Raw genomic sequence first — 15144 nt, forward strand, 5'->3', positions numbered from 1 at the left:
AACTAAAATAATAAATATTAAAAAGCATGATGTTACAAATATCATATGAATCACAGTAACTTGTTAAGAGAATAGAATGCTTAGTTTCAAATTTTCAAAATTCTTTTCTTTCAGAATAGGTTTCTTGAAGCATTTTTTCTTGTGGAAAAAAATCAGCATTTGCCTTTAAACTCTTAAAATGATAATTTTAATTTTTTAATTTTAACTTTTTATCAATTTTTTAAAAAATGACAGCGGAACGCATTACAATTCTTACTACACATATAGAACAATATTTCATATCTCTGGTTGTATATAAAGTATATTGACACCAATTCGTGTCTTCATACATGTACTTTGGATAATGATGTCCATCACATTTCACCATCCTTGCTAATCCCCTGCCCTCTCCCAAAGTTCCTATGGATAAATATTAGTTATCCCTTTCATCTGAATTAGTTTTTACTTTCAATTCTAATTCAACCAGTTTCTGAATAAATATCTAACACACTACTGCCTGTTTGCACTCTATGTAGGTGCAATTAACTTGCATCCTGCCAGCATGCAAGTTCTGTAATACAGCCCTCCAATCCCACTGCCCTACCCTGTCATGAACTTTACCTAAAGATAATGAAGTTGGTGCTATGGTTTGAATGATCTTTCAAAGTGCATGTATTTAATCCCCAGAGCAAGAATGTTGAAGGTGGGGCCTAATAAGAGGTGAATAGGCCATGAGGGTTCTCCTGTTACGAATGAATTAATGTCGAGAGTAAATTAGTTAACACGAGAGTGGGTTTGTTATAAAAACAAGTTTGGCCCTTCTTGCCTGTTTTCTCTCTCAAGTGCTCTCTTGCCCATCCATCTTCTGCTGTATAATGTTGCAGTAAGAAGGCCCTCGCCAGATGCCAGCCCCTTGATCTTGGACTTTTGAGCCTTCAGAACCACAGGAAATACATCTCTGTTCTTTATCAATTATCCAGTAACAGATATTATGCAATATATAGCAGCACAACACAGGCTAAGACACTTGCCATTTGGAATTTAAATTTTACAATTAAGACCAACTGATTCATAGAAATGTTCAGACACTTGAAATAGACATAAAATTTCCCAAACCAAATAGACAATAAACTCACTTAAATACTTACATGTCAGAGATATTAAAAAAAACTGGGTACATAAGAAGGAAGGCTGAGAATCAATGGACACTCACTTCCCAGGGAAGTTCTTTAATACTATTTGAAGCTATCAAATTTTCTAAAAATTAGAATCCACTGATTAATTTATCTTGCAGTAAATGCAAATCTCACAACTTCTTGGTTATAATTTGGCTTCCTAATATGGCATATATGATGAGACTTAACTGGAATAAGAAAAAAACTAGCCTCCTAACATTAAAAAAACCTTATTATAAATTAATAATTCTGAGTTTATATAGTAATTCTGTGAGTTTATCAGTTTAAGAAACAGACTGAAGTTTTAACACCAATTTTGACGTTTTCCAAAAGAATGATACTTTTTATGGCCTCTTGAGACACAATTGGCCAGCTTTCCCAGGAGAGATACTTTTAAAATTTATTTTTATTTCCTTAATTCATTTTTCTGTTACAGAACTTACTCCATACTATGGATACATCAGTGTAGTTTAGAAATGTAGATTCTGAGCTACCTGAGGGTAATTTTGTATTAAGTATTGTATCAGCTACCACCATCAATGCTCAATAATTAACACAAGTAAATTGAATCTGGATAATATGCAAAGCTGCTTTCTTAAATTTTTTAGGTGATTTGAGATTTAGAAAATTATACCAAAACATGATTTCCTATGCACAAGCTTCTAATATTCATTAAACTTCTAATGCTATACCTAATATAGCATTAGAAGTTTATAGCTAATATAGAATTGATTTTTAAATGAAGGCCAGAGTAGCAACACTTCTGTGTAGTTTCTAAAACTGTTTAAAATTTTTCAGGAATTCTCAAATTAAACATTTCAAGATTTATCATTACATCAACTAAGATGAATGTAGAGGTAGTTTGTCAGATGAGTAACTATTTAAGAAACAATGAATATTTGCTTCCAATTTTCATAATTAAACCACAGGGCTGGGAATGTAGCTCTATGGTAGAGTGCTTGCCTAGCATATGTGGCCCCAGGTTTGATTCTCAGCACCACAAAAACAAACAAAACCACAATTTAGAGAATCAAAATTTAAACACATAAAGTTTTGATTCCAAGGATAATGAGAAAAATTATACCTTTATAAGAAGAAGATGATCTATTTTATAATTTTTCAGTATTAATATTTCTTTCCAGATAAAAAATTAACTTAGAATATGTAAAATGCTCAAGAAGCCTTGAAATTATAGATATAGGTATAGATATAGACATATTAATTTTTTTATTCCAAGCTTTTAAAAAATTTCAAAGTAGTTCATGAAAAAATATTCACTATCCCACAGACACATTTTTTAAAGTAATTAATTATATTTGGGTTAAATTTTCATGTAATTTTTTAAAAAATCAAATAATGAATATTTCTTGCTTTCTTACTCTTAAGAGCAGTTATTAATTATGAATTCCTTAATAGAAATGCGATTCCTTTAAGCACTGTTAACTGAATGTCTTTGACTCCATTTTCTTGTATGGACAGTGGGTGGTGTGATGAATAAAACAATCAAGTTTTGTTTTGTTTTTTAAATAAACTAAGGACTCTAGTTCACAACTACAGCAGAATCCTGACCATAAAATACTAATCCAATTAATATTTAGTTTTATAGTTAATACTCTTTTTAATCCAAATCTCAATTTTTTGCATAGGAAATTGAGGCCTAAAGAAATGAAGTAATTTTTTAAAGATCCCATTTAGTTAATAGCAGTTTACAGACTGAAAACATTACTGTTTTGTGGCTTGATTTACAGTACAGGCTTCCCATGAAAGAAAAAGATAAACAATCTATGACAAGAATGTGTTTGTTTCACAATCTGTCTCTTCTCCAGGAAATCTTACGCATGACAGATTTTCATCTTGCTGCTGCTACATGAAGAAAATTGGGCTTAATCTGTCAGTCTTCCAGGCCAGAAGAGAGGAAAGGACTGGGTTTAGGTGAAGCTTGTCCTGCACATCGGCCAACAGGCAGGCTCCAGCTCTGCAGGGGAAAAGGTAGCTAGCCTGGAAAAAAAGAACCGTCACCAATACCACCCAGTTGTCTACATCTAAGATAAATATCCAAAAAAGAAGAGGCGTAAGGAAAGAAAAGGCAATTCGAGCACATTTCCTGATCCTTTATCTTCTGTGATTATCCCTAACGTTTCCATCCTAGCACGGCTTTGAGCCCTGTGTTCATCTCTCCTTTGCCTCAGTCCAACAAGCACAGCCTTCAACCTCACCACCATCAGAGCAGCAGATCAAATCAAGCGAAGACCTTAGGGTAAGAGCAGGGTTTCCCGAGCTTTCTCGGGTACAAACCAGCGCCACTTCTTTTTTTTTCTAGGAACTCACCACTGTCCTCCTATCACCGCGGACCCTGATTACCACCGGTGCCCTCCACCCTCACTGAAGAGACTGTCACTGGGCGCCAACCTCTCCCAGGAGTTGGGACCTCCGGCCCCGCAGTTCTCCAGCCCAGCTCACCGCACGCCAGGGCGCGGTCCTCTGCTTCCCCGGCTCCAGCGGCAGGAGCTGCCCACGCCCTCACCTCATCCAAGGGGCGCCCACAGAGGCTGCTTCTTCCTCCTCTGCAGCCACTGCCCAGCTCCCGACCGGCTCCGGGCGTCGTCTTTCCCGGCTGGGGTGCTGCCGCAGGGACTGTGAGACTCGCACCGCGTCCCCAAACCAGTGAGGCGTGTGGTGAGTCCGGCGAGACGCCCGGCGGCAGCAGCCACAGTCGCATTGGCGACAGCAGGACCCGTTGTCTGTCCTCTTCATGGATTTCCCGGCCCTGGCCACACCAGTGCTAGTTAGTAGTCCTTGCTGGGCTTTTCTAGCCTTCCCGGACTGCCCAGGTGCATCCTCTGAGCATGCATGAGCTTTCACTTCAGCTGCCAATGTGCTGGAGGAAATGTGGTCAGACCCAGCCTCCTCTGAGGCTGCTCAGCCTACTGCTCCGCCCAGATAGATGGCTTGGTCCTTCTTCTACAAACACCTCCTTTTCCCTTCATTCCCTATCATCTCCCCTTTCTTTCTTTATTCCCTACTTCAACCTGTAGTTTTTTTTGTTTGTTTGTTTGTTTGTTTTTCATTTCTAGACCCCACTCCTGCCTTTCTGTGCACTCCAATGTCACCTTCTCAGTTTCTAACCTCGAATACGTTTCTCCTGTTCTCAATCCTTTTCTCAATATTTCCCCTTTTTGTCCTCACGCTAACTCAGTTACCCTCTGTATTCATTTTACCTGTTATTAGCTCCTTAGAATCACTGCTCCAGTCTGTTGGCTATCCTCTTTGCTTCCTCTTTCCTCCTTGCCCTCTCTCCTAAAATCTGCTTTTCCTTTGAACTTTCCTTTTAGATACTGCAAAAATGTGCTCCTGAACAGATTGCCATTTTTCATTAAAAATTCATAGTAAAATATATATATGTATTTTGTTGTCCACTAATTCAAGTGTTTTCATCTTTAAAAAAAAAATCATAGGTTAAAAAATCCTCCACTAAATGTTCATTGTAAAAGCCCATTTCTTTCATTCTACATATGTCTCTGAAGAACAGCGACTCCTTAAGTCTCCAGTAAAGCTGAAACTATTTTCCACTAAAATGGTCTACACAGGCACCAGGCCTATAAGGGAACAAGGTTTATCTTTGAAGTTGTATACCATGGTCTTAAGATTCAAAGACAATTACCATTATTGTTGATGAACTCAATGTGAACAAAGTGGAACTCATTCTAACTCATCTTTCCTCCCAAATCTGCTGGCTTGGTCCTCTATTTTTTAACCCCAGCACTATCATCCATCCAGCTGCCCCAGCCCCAAGCCTGTATGTTGTCAGAGATTTATCTCTGGTTCATCCTGTCTCTAATTCAACTTCTTTATCTTTAGTCCTTCCCATAATGATTCCAGTTGACTTCAGAGAATGAATTATCAAATACCTCATTATTCTTTCAAACTTCTTAACTTAATCTGTATCTTTCTCCTTATCCTTTTTCCAATCTATCTTATCTGGGCTATTCATCTTATTGCTTGACAAGGAAATTCTTAATTATCTCTTCTTGTCCTTATATCTTCTACCTTTCCTTCTTCATTAGGTCCATCTCCAGTCCATAAACATATGTTGTTTCCTCATCCCTAAAATAAAGTCTCTAGCCTCTCACTTCCTTTTACATCCAATTTTCTTAGATACAGTACACTCATTTGATGTCCATACTTCCTGACTTCATATTCTTTACTTCCTAATGCACTGCAATAATGCTTCTACTCTTATTGCTTAACTGAAGCTGTTCTTCCACAAGTCCTGGTGAATTTCACACTTGGCATAGCAAGGCAGTGCTGGATCAGTTGTCCCACATAGTTTGGTAGCTTTATTATTTTTTAATTTTTATTTTTTTTGTGGTGCTAGGATTGAAGTTAGGGCCTCATGCATACAGGCAAGTGCTCTACCACTGAACTACATCCCAGCCCCAAGTAGTTTTGGCGGTGGTTGTTGGTGTTTTCCAAAGGAATCCAGTTCAAAGGCCAAAAAAGAAACTGGCATTAAGGACACCATATTGCACAACTCCAATTCCACTTAACCTGTATAAATGGTATTGTCTGTACCTGTGCATTTATGCCCAGTGGTCTGAGTGGTAGAGCCAAATTCTTGGATTTATGTGGTTTATCTGCACATAAGCTGAGAGTAATCCTATTACATGACTCTAGATGTATAAAATACCTAAATTTTGTCCACAGCCTTAGATTTCAGAGACTCAAACTTTGGCCTTACCCACAGACAAGTGATAGATTTTATTTAATATCCAAATTAAAAGGATTGGTTCTCTGTAATTTGAAAATAATATGCCATCTTAAACTACAAAAAGCAAACCCAAAAGCTATGAAATATGAGATTTCCAACTCTAGTCAAGATGGAATAGCATGTATCAATTTAACCTTCCCACTATGGAGAAAGGGAGTGGAATAAAATATGAAAAATAATTAATAATAAATAACTATATGTACAATATATAAACTTTATATAAGGTTTATTTTTTACCTCAAATCCCTTATTAAAGTTAGACTGAATTAACTGTCTAGAATTAAGAGAGAGCATTACAGTATTTGATTCCAGAAAATGTCAAAAATCACTTGGCCAGGGTTGTGACTATAGCTCAGAGGCATAGCACTTGCCTAGCATATACAAGGTACTGGGTTTGATCCTTAGCACCATATACAAAAAATAAAGGCATTCTGTCCATCTACAACTACAAAAAAAACTAATTATCATGCGATCAAAAAAAAATCACTTGGGCTGGGGATGTGGCTCAAGTGTAACGCGCTCGCCTGGCATGCGCGGGGCGCTGGGTTTGATCCTCAGCACCACATAAACATAAAATAAAAATGTTGTGTCCACCAAAAACTGAAAAATAAATATTAAAAAATTCTCTCTCTCCCTCCCTCCCTCCCTCTCGCTCGCTCGCTCTCTCTCTCTCTCTCTCTCTCTCCCCCTCCCTCCCTCCCTCCCTTTAAAAAAAAAATCACTTGGCCAAAATTTAAAAAAGGAAATACTTCCTCCCTGTCCCAGTGTGATCAATGTAACTGTGTAAATGTGTACACACATATAATGTGTATGTATACCTTAAGTATGCATTCATTAGCATTTTATCTTAACATACAAAGCCTTGCATGCAATTTCTTTGCAAAGGCTTCCCCCAAAAGATATAAACACAAACAGACACTCGTCAACGTTTTATTTTACTAACTTCAGGTCAAACTTCCACAACTATTTTCTGGTCAATTTACTATCCTTGCTTGGTGTCCCAAAATGGTAAGACCAATATATTTGTGGGGTATGGAGAAGAGATAACTCTAAGAAGCACTGCATTTACTCATCTTCCACAAGGCAAATGAGTTGGGCATCTGATTGTTCAACAAAACATAATAGCATCCAAGCAAAGCAAGCTATAGACACTCTTCATTTACCAAAATCAGACCAGCGAAAACCTACTCTACACAAATGTTATAGGTATTGCTATTCATCTTTTCTTTTTCTGTTGCCGCAACATTTTTCTTCTTTTAATTATCATGTTGTATAGTTTCTCAAGTCTTGCTCTTCGTCCCTCTCCTATGATTGCACCATTAGGCTGCAAATGCCAAGGAATTTATGAGCTTGCTAACCATTTTTCAATTTCTATGAGAGACAGTGAGTTCCTTGGGTCTTATTTGCTAGCAACTGTAAATACAGGGGTTCCTTGATTTTCTAATATCCCTGTTATTTTCTGAAATTCTGTTTTCAGCTTTTTCAATCCTTTCAACATTAATGGAGTCCATAGCAACAAATGCCCTCTGTGCGTCTGGCATATGACTTTCATGGTGTTCTTCATTTCTCCTGACTACCAACATCCCCAGAGTGGAAAGTGACTGTTTTAGAATTTTCCAAGATTACCTCAATTTTCTCAGTGATAAATCCTTAGGTAGGTACAATATTTACAAATTCATTGAATTGCAGCCTGTATAAAACAGTTGTCTTTCCAACCCAGTCCAAAACCAGAATAACAATGAGAAAGGACTAAAATGAAGAATAAAAGTCTAGTCTGATAGTCCATTTCCCATTTCCAGCTGCAAATAAGTGTTCCAGATTTAAACGCTTTTTCTCATGTGGAATTTCTCTTCTTAGGTGATTCCGCTACAAGATCTAAAATGGAGTCCAGGTACAAATGAGAAAGCACCGGGCAAGTATTTCCTTGCAGGGGGAATGTACCACACATCCATCCAGCTTAGACCTCCATGCAGTTCTAGCAGTTGCTGCACTAGAAACCTCTAACATAGGGCTTATATATAAAGTTTACATGAACAACTCTTGGAAGGCATTGAAGAGTTGCCAAAACACACAGGATTTAAATGTATGATCCCTTAAAAGATACTACATGAGCACAGTGTTCCCTAGGATTTCTATCCTGAGAGAATTTTCAAAACTAAGAGCAAAAGAATAACAGCTAAGTAAAAGGCAGCAATATTTCTAAGCTGAGGAGTAAAAAGGTCAAAGTTTAGGGCTGCCAAAATGGCTAGGATTGAGGGCAAACACCAAAAGAGGAGGAAACTGCAGAAAAGGAGTTCATTAATGTAGATAGAAACTCTGATCAATATAGTGGCTTACTTTGACAACAAAATCAGTTCCTAAACTTAGTATGCACAAAACAAAATCCAAAAATCCACTAGAAAACATAGTTTATAGAGTCTAAGGAACCAAGTAATGATTTCAGCACCCAACAGAAGATGGGACTTCAAGCCTATACAAGGTATAGAGACATCCAGGGCCCAAAAGGATCAGAACTTTGGAATTAAGGCAATATAATATTTAAATATAAGAAAGCTTAAAAACAAAGCTTAAAACCAAGGTTTTACAAGGTCAAAATAACCTTCCAGTACTCCTCTACATTCCAGAAGAAAACTAGGGATGGGAATGTAGCTCAGAAGTGGAGTGCTTGCCTAACATGGGCAAGGTCCTGGGTTTGATCCCCAGCATTGAAGAAAAAAAATAGAAGAAAGATTAACTTTTTAGAGGTAGAAAACATTATCCAGAGCCTAACAAATTTTTCAAACACAATGTCCAAATCCAATATAAAATAATGGACCAGGCTAAAATTCAAATCCAAATCACTAAACACTAAGAAAAAAGTGCTAATAGAGTCAGAACCAGATACTAGGGTTCACAGGAACTTTAAACAACTAAGCTTACTAAGTATAAGAAAACAATGGAAAAGATGGACAAAGGTAAAAAGATGGATAATTTGCCTCAATATAGAACTCAAGGGCTGGGGTTGTAGCTCAGTGGTAGTGTGCTTGCCTAGCACATGTGAGGCACTGGGTTTGATCCTCAGCACCACATAATAAATAAATAAATAACTGTATGAAAATATAGAATTGGAATTTAAAATATCAGATGGATATTCTAAAACTAAAAATTACAATAACAGGAAATTAGAACCCATTGTGGGTATTTCACAACAGTCTCAGTACAGCAGAAGTCAGGATTAGTGAGCTGGAAGGCAGGTAAACAAACTAAAGGAGAGAGAAAATCAAGAGAATACAACAGGCTAATGGCACACAGTGTAATTTTAGTTCCTGAAGGAGAGGGGAGCAAATGGTATAGAAGCAGTATTTAAAGAAATAAAGACAAAGAATTTTCTAAAAATGATAAAAAACATGGACCCCTTAGACTCCAGAATTTTAGCAAACCTCATGTAGAAAAAAAACACCAATATCTCTCAGAAACCATAGAAGCTGTTTCAATTCAGAAATTTGCTGAAGACAATTCTTTATATGAAACAAAGGAGACTTCATAAAACAGGTTTCAGAGGTCTAAGCAATTCCACAGCATTAGACAGTGGTGTGAGTTGTCATGCCAAAGGCTGGAAATGTCCACACAAAAGAGAATATGAAAAAATATTCAATATCTCTAATAATTAGAGAAATGCAAATCAAAACTACTCTAAGATTTCATCTCACACCAATCAGAATGGCAGTTATCAAGAATACAAACAACAATAAGTGTTGGCGAGGATGTGGGGGGAAAGACACACTCATACATTGCTGGTAGGACTGCAAATTGGTGCAACCACTCTGAAATGCAGAATGGAGATTCCTTAGAAAACTTGGAATGGAACCACCATTTGATCCAGCTATCCCACTCCTTGGTCTATACCCAAAGGACTTAAAATCAGTATACTATAGTAACACAGCCACATCAATATTTAAAGCAGCTCTACTCACAATAGCTAAACTGTGAAAGCAACCTAGATGCCTTTCAATGGATGAATGGATAAAGAAACTGTGGTATATATACACAATGGAATATTACTCAGCATTAAAAGAGAATAAAATTATGGCATTTGCAGGTAAATGAATGGAGTTGGAGACTATAATGCTGCACGAAGTAAGCCAAAAACCAAAGGCCGAATGTTCTCTCTGATAAGTGGATGCTGATCCATAATGCAGGAGGGCATGGAAAAATGGAGGAACTTTGATTGGGCAAAGGGGAGAGAGGGGAAGGAAGGGGGTATGGGGGCAGGAAAGATGGTAGAATGAGATGGACATCATTACCCTACGTACATGTATGACTGCACATATGGTGGAACACTATATCCACAGAAATGAAATGTTGTGATGCATTTGTATACAATGAATCAAAATACATTCTGGTGTAATATATACCTAGTTAGAATAAATATTTTTTTTTTAAAAAGAGAGAATGTGGAAATTATGTCATTGAATAGAGCTCACAGTCAAATCAGCCTCTGAGTGCCAGAAATAAGGAGGACACAAAGGGAAAATGCAGATTAATAGGTCTGACTATAATGACCTAGCAATAAACTCTTTAAAATCATAGTGAGTAAAAAAAAAATAAATAAATGAATCTTCTGCAAAAAAATAAAATAAAATAAAATCATAGTGAGTAACAGTTTGGACCATAATCCCAATTATTAAACACCAAAGACCAAAATCCCAAAACTGTAATTCCAGAATAACTAATTCAAATTTTCTTTTAAAAGACATTTTTTTTCAGGCTATGGTTGCAGCTTAGTAATAGAGTGCATGCTTAGCATATATGGGGCACCAAAAATAAAGAGATATTTATTTACATTCTTAAAAGGGAATTTATTTAGAAAGCATACAAAAATATGCACAGGCCACTAGGTAAAATCAGCAATAATAACATTCATATTTTTGTAAACATAAACATTTTGGTAAATTAGAATAGTCTTATACATAGGACAGTTATGAGAAAATGAATCATATTCATAAATAGGTCAAAAAGCAAATTTTAAAAATGTACATCACTATGGTTGGTAATTGTGTATATCCTCTTTATAACTGTGGCCATCTGAAATTCTTTGATGGACAACCTAAATCTAAATAATTCCAATGGAGAAAAATAATGCATTTTTGAACTAAAGTTTTCATCATTGCCACATTGTGTGGTCAATGCCTTCCTTAGAATTTGGCTTTCTGTCCCCCTTTATATAGCTTTCCCACCATGAGAATCACCACTTTATGGATTTGGGGCTTTAGGGATTTCCACATTCAGGATGTTAATCCTGAGGATTGTAATTTGAGGAATGTTAGACTTTAAGGATTTCAAGTTTTTAAGATGCCAACATTTGGGATTATGGTGTTTAGGTATCATGATCAGGAAATTATAATGGCTTCTAGAAATAACTAAATCCACTTAGATTCCATAGAAAAGGAGTAGAGCTGCAGGTGTAAAGGGCAATCAGAATGGATCATCAGGGAAAAGAAATTCACCCTCCAAGGTTGTTTTAATCCAGACTGAAAACTGGGAAAGCAATAGGGTTGGAGGTGGGTTAGAGGTAATGGAAGAGAGACAGAGTCAAGTGGAATGTAAACTCTACCAGCAAACATCATGCTTTGTATTCACCTCTTTGTATTCTGGTGCCTGGTATTACCCACAATAGTTGAGCAGTAAATATTTAATAACTAATTAAAATAACGAAAGAAATAGGTTATGAATATGTCTTCTTAAGTACAGAACTGCAAATTGTGCAGTATACAACCAGTGAGTATTTTCAATCCCTGAGACACACCATTTATTCATTTATTTCCATAACACTGAAAATTTTTGCTAGGTTCCAGGTATACCCTTGGGAATAGCAAATAATTATTTTTTTCTGTCTTGGACGAGTTTTAAGCCTTGTAGGGAAAAAAAAAATTGCTTTTCAAATCTACCAACTATCTTTCTCAACTCACACCATCCCAAACTCCAAGGGATAGACCAGCTGAGCCAGCTCTCTGCCTGCTTTCCTGACACAGCAAAACAACCAGACAGACACCATGAAATTAGCAGTTTTATAAGACAGTTTCTTCTAACAGGCAAAGTTTCGCTATCGCTCAGTATTTAAAATAGGCTTTCTAAAGCAGTAATTATTTTAAACAGTGGCTTTCACCTGACATAATGCACACTATGTTCCTTTCTTCTTTCCCTTCCCTTCCAACACGTTCCTACCTTCACGGAGCTCCCACCTTAGGGAGGTCAGAAGGAATGGCATTTCAAAATAATTAGTATTTAACCACCAGTACAGAGCCCGTCGATGCACGTGGGGCGCTGCTTCTCAGCTTCCATCCGGGCCAGTGCCTATAGTGTCTGGAGGCGGGGCCGTTCCGGACCCCGTAGAAATAACCAATGGCCATGCCTGAAGGCGGAGCTTTTGAAAATGACTGGCACGGAAAAAATGACCAATCAGAACTGGGGGCGGGAGGGGGCGGGGAGAACCGCAGAGGGCAGAGTATTAAGCGGGTTCGCAGGCAGTGAAGGCAGGAGGTGGGGTCTAAAGCGTGTGAGGCTCAGGTTAGCAGCTATGTAGTAATCTCTAAGTTTTAAATTTTTGAAATAGTGAGCCATACTGGTGCATACGACCGGATATCTTTTCAGATACAGTAGCTATTTTGTTTATCAAGAGTACCATCTCCTGAGAAATGCTTTTTCCATTTATATAATTTTTAAATTCAAACAGGAGTTGCCATTTACCTGCAGAATTCTTTCCCTCGGCAGCAGTGTTTCGTCTGTGGGTGGATACGGGACAGAAGTTAATGGGACTATTATTTATGCATCTTTATTACTAGTTCAGTGTCTGACATATAATTAGGCATTTGGGAATTAAGAATGAACGGATGCCTCTATTACTTTCTTTGATCCCAGTTGTAAAAAAATTCTGCAACTTTCTGATTCTGCCATTATCCAAAAAAAAAAAAAAAAAAAATCGTATCCTATTTTAGCAGCTTAATATTGATTTTGATGTGTGAATTACACATTTTTTATAAATTTCCAGAATCTGCTAGCAGCTGTAGATATGGTTTCCTTTTCTTTCTCTCCTAGAAATTTTACAAACCCCAAAGTTCTTGAATTTTACTCATTTCAGAAGATTGTGATCAAATTTTATTCAAAAAGTATACTATACATGAGCTTTATAAATTGTAATATTTTGAACAAATGTTTGTGGCTATTCTTTTTTTTTTTAAGTGTAAATTAGTTGAAGACCTTCCTTTTACCAGATCACAGAGTTAGCCATTATTATACCATACTGTATTACTCAAAGGATCAAAGGGCGCAGGAGTTGAAGGCAATACCTGCATGTGAATGAGATGATAGCAATCAAGTCACAAGTAAAAGCCACTCAGATTCCAGAGTTCCTAAGGTCTAACAGAGATAATTCTAATTTTCTCCTGAAGGCTACTTAGCCCTCAGGAATAATAATTTCAGTGTGTCTGAGGGATACCAAAAATCATCTAGTGTGTTTTAAAACAGACATAACCCACTTGAATCTAATGTATGAAATATGATATGTCAAGAGCTTCGTAATGTTTTGAACAACCAATAAAAATAAATAAATAAATAAATAAAACAGAGACATAGGAAGTTCAAGTATGGGGCTGGGATTGTGGCTCAGCAGTAGAGCGCTCGCCTAGCAAGTGGGAGGCCCTGGGTTCCATCCTCAGCACCACATAAAGATATTGTGTCCAACTACAACTAAAAAAGGAATTTTTTTTTTTAAGTTCAAGTATGAGTGTTGTTCCAAAATGGGGTTTGTCCGGGTTGACTCTGCATTTCTGTATTAAATTTTTTTGGTTGTAACAGAAACATCACAAAGTAGCTGAAACATATAACAAGACAAAAATAAAAAAAGGGATTATTAATAAAAAGAAACAAGAGTATCTTATAGAATCCAAGAGCAGGAATGCATATGGATCTTGAGAAGAGCCTGGGGCTAGGAACTGTAAAGAACTAAAACTCTTGCCCAAATTTGCTTCTCTGTACAGTCCTACTACAGTTTTCTCTTTGTTTCCTAATTCACATAGAAGTATCCTTATTTAAAATATTTGTGTCATTAATTCACAGTTACTGGGATTGTTCTAACAGAGGCCGCATTACCATCATTTTAGATTGTGGAGAAGGCCTGTCCTTGTTAAGGATAAAAAAGGGAAGTTAGAACAAGTTATAACTATAGCCTATTTTAAATGTATTATGATTCTACCAATTTAAGCTCCCATATATGAGTTGCTTTCCATTGCACTCACTGTATCTGTAAACAGAACCACTGGTTTCTTATCAATTTTGGTCCCTCATCATTCATGTGGAGTCAATCACAAGGTCTTATTGGGTCTTCCTCCCCAAAACTTCTAATGAAATAATACTATTTTTCCTCATAACTGAAGACAATCAAAAAGGTAAATTTAAAAAACCAAAATCCTGGGGCTGGGGATGTGGCTCAAGCTGTAGCATGCTTGCCTGGCATGTGTGCAGCCCAGGTTCGATCCTCAGCACCACATACAAACAAAGATTTTGTGTCCGCCGAAAACTAAAAAATAAATATTAAAATTCTCTCTCTCTCTCTCTCTCTCTCTCTCTCTCTCTCTTAAAAAAAAAAAAAAGCAAAGTCCTTTAATCTCTGAGTAAAAGTTAAGAAAGACTCATGCCAGGATTTGTCTTGAATCTGAGTTCAAATCCTCTTCCCATTCGCTACTTTGGAAAAATTACTCTCTGAAGCTTTTTCCCCAAGTCTTATATCCAATCTTATAGGGTTTTTTGTTGAATTAAAAATTATACATAGGGGCTGGGGATGTGGCTCAAGCAGTAACGGGCTCGCCTGGCATGTGCCAGGCGCTGGGTTCAATCCTCAGCACCACATAAAAATAAAATTAAAAAAGATGTTGTGTGGGCTGGGGATGTGGCTCAAGCGGTAATGCACTGGCCTGGCATGAACTGGGCACTGGGTTCCATCCTCAGCACCACATAAAATAAAAATGAAGATGTTGTGTCCGCCGAAAACTGAAAAATAAATATTAAAAAAAAAATTCTCTCTCTCAAAAAAAAAATATACATGAAGTGCTTAGCATTTCTATTAATGTAGGCACCAACTATAAACATTAAGACTAGATGTTATTAATATGTTACAATAGATTTTTTTATAACTTCTCTTTATTTTATGAAATCCCTGCTCCTACATTTTATTCTAATATTCACAAA

General features: G+C 36.9%; 1 protein-coding gene and 1 pseudogene across 2 annotated transcripts in view; both read right to left on the reverse strand.

Moving 5' to 3' along the window:
* Pde4dip (phosphodiesterase 4D interacting protein) overlaps nt 1-3908 on the reverse strand; it is a 217112-nt gene extending 213204 nt beyond the window's left edge. For both annotated transcript variants that reach the window (XM_071618121.1, XM_071618119.1), the window contains exon 1: nt 3679-3908. In XM_071618121.1, the coding sequence (XP_071474222.1) occupies nt 3679-3908 (230 nt within the window). The remainder of the gene's footprint in view (nt 1-3678) is intronic.
* Nucleotides 3909-7138: 3230 nt separating this feature from the next.
* On the reverse strand, nt 7139-7715 carry LOC114105332 (ADP-ribosylation factor-like protein 4A; annotated as a pseudogene).
* Between the last annotated feature and the right edge of the window lie 7429 nt (nt 7716-15144).

This window comes from Marmota flaviventris, chromosome 10, assembly GCF_047511675.1.
Source record: "Marmota flaviventris isolate mMarFla1 chromosome 10, mMarFla1.hap1, whole genome shotgun sequence".
Classification (NCBI taxonomy): domain Eukaryota; kingdom Metazoa; phylum Chordata; class Mammalia; order Rodentia; family Sciuridae; genus Marmota; species Marmota flaviventris.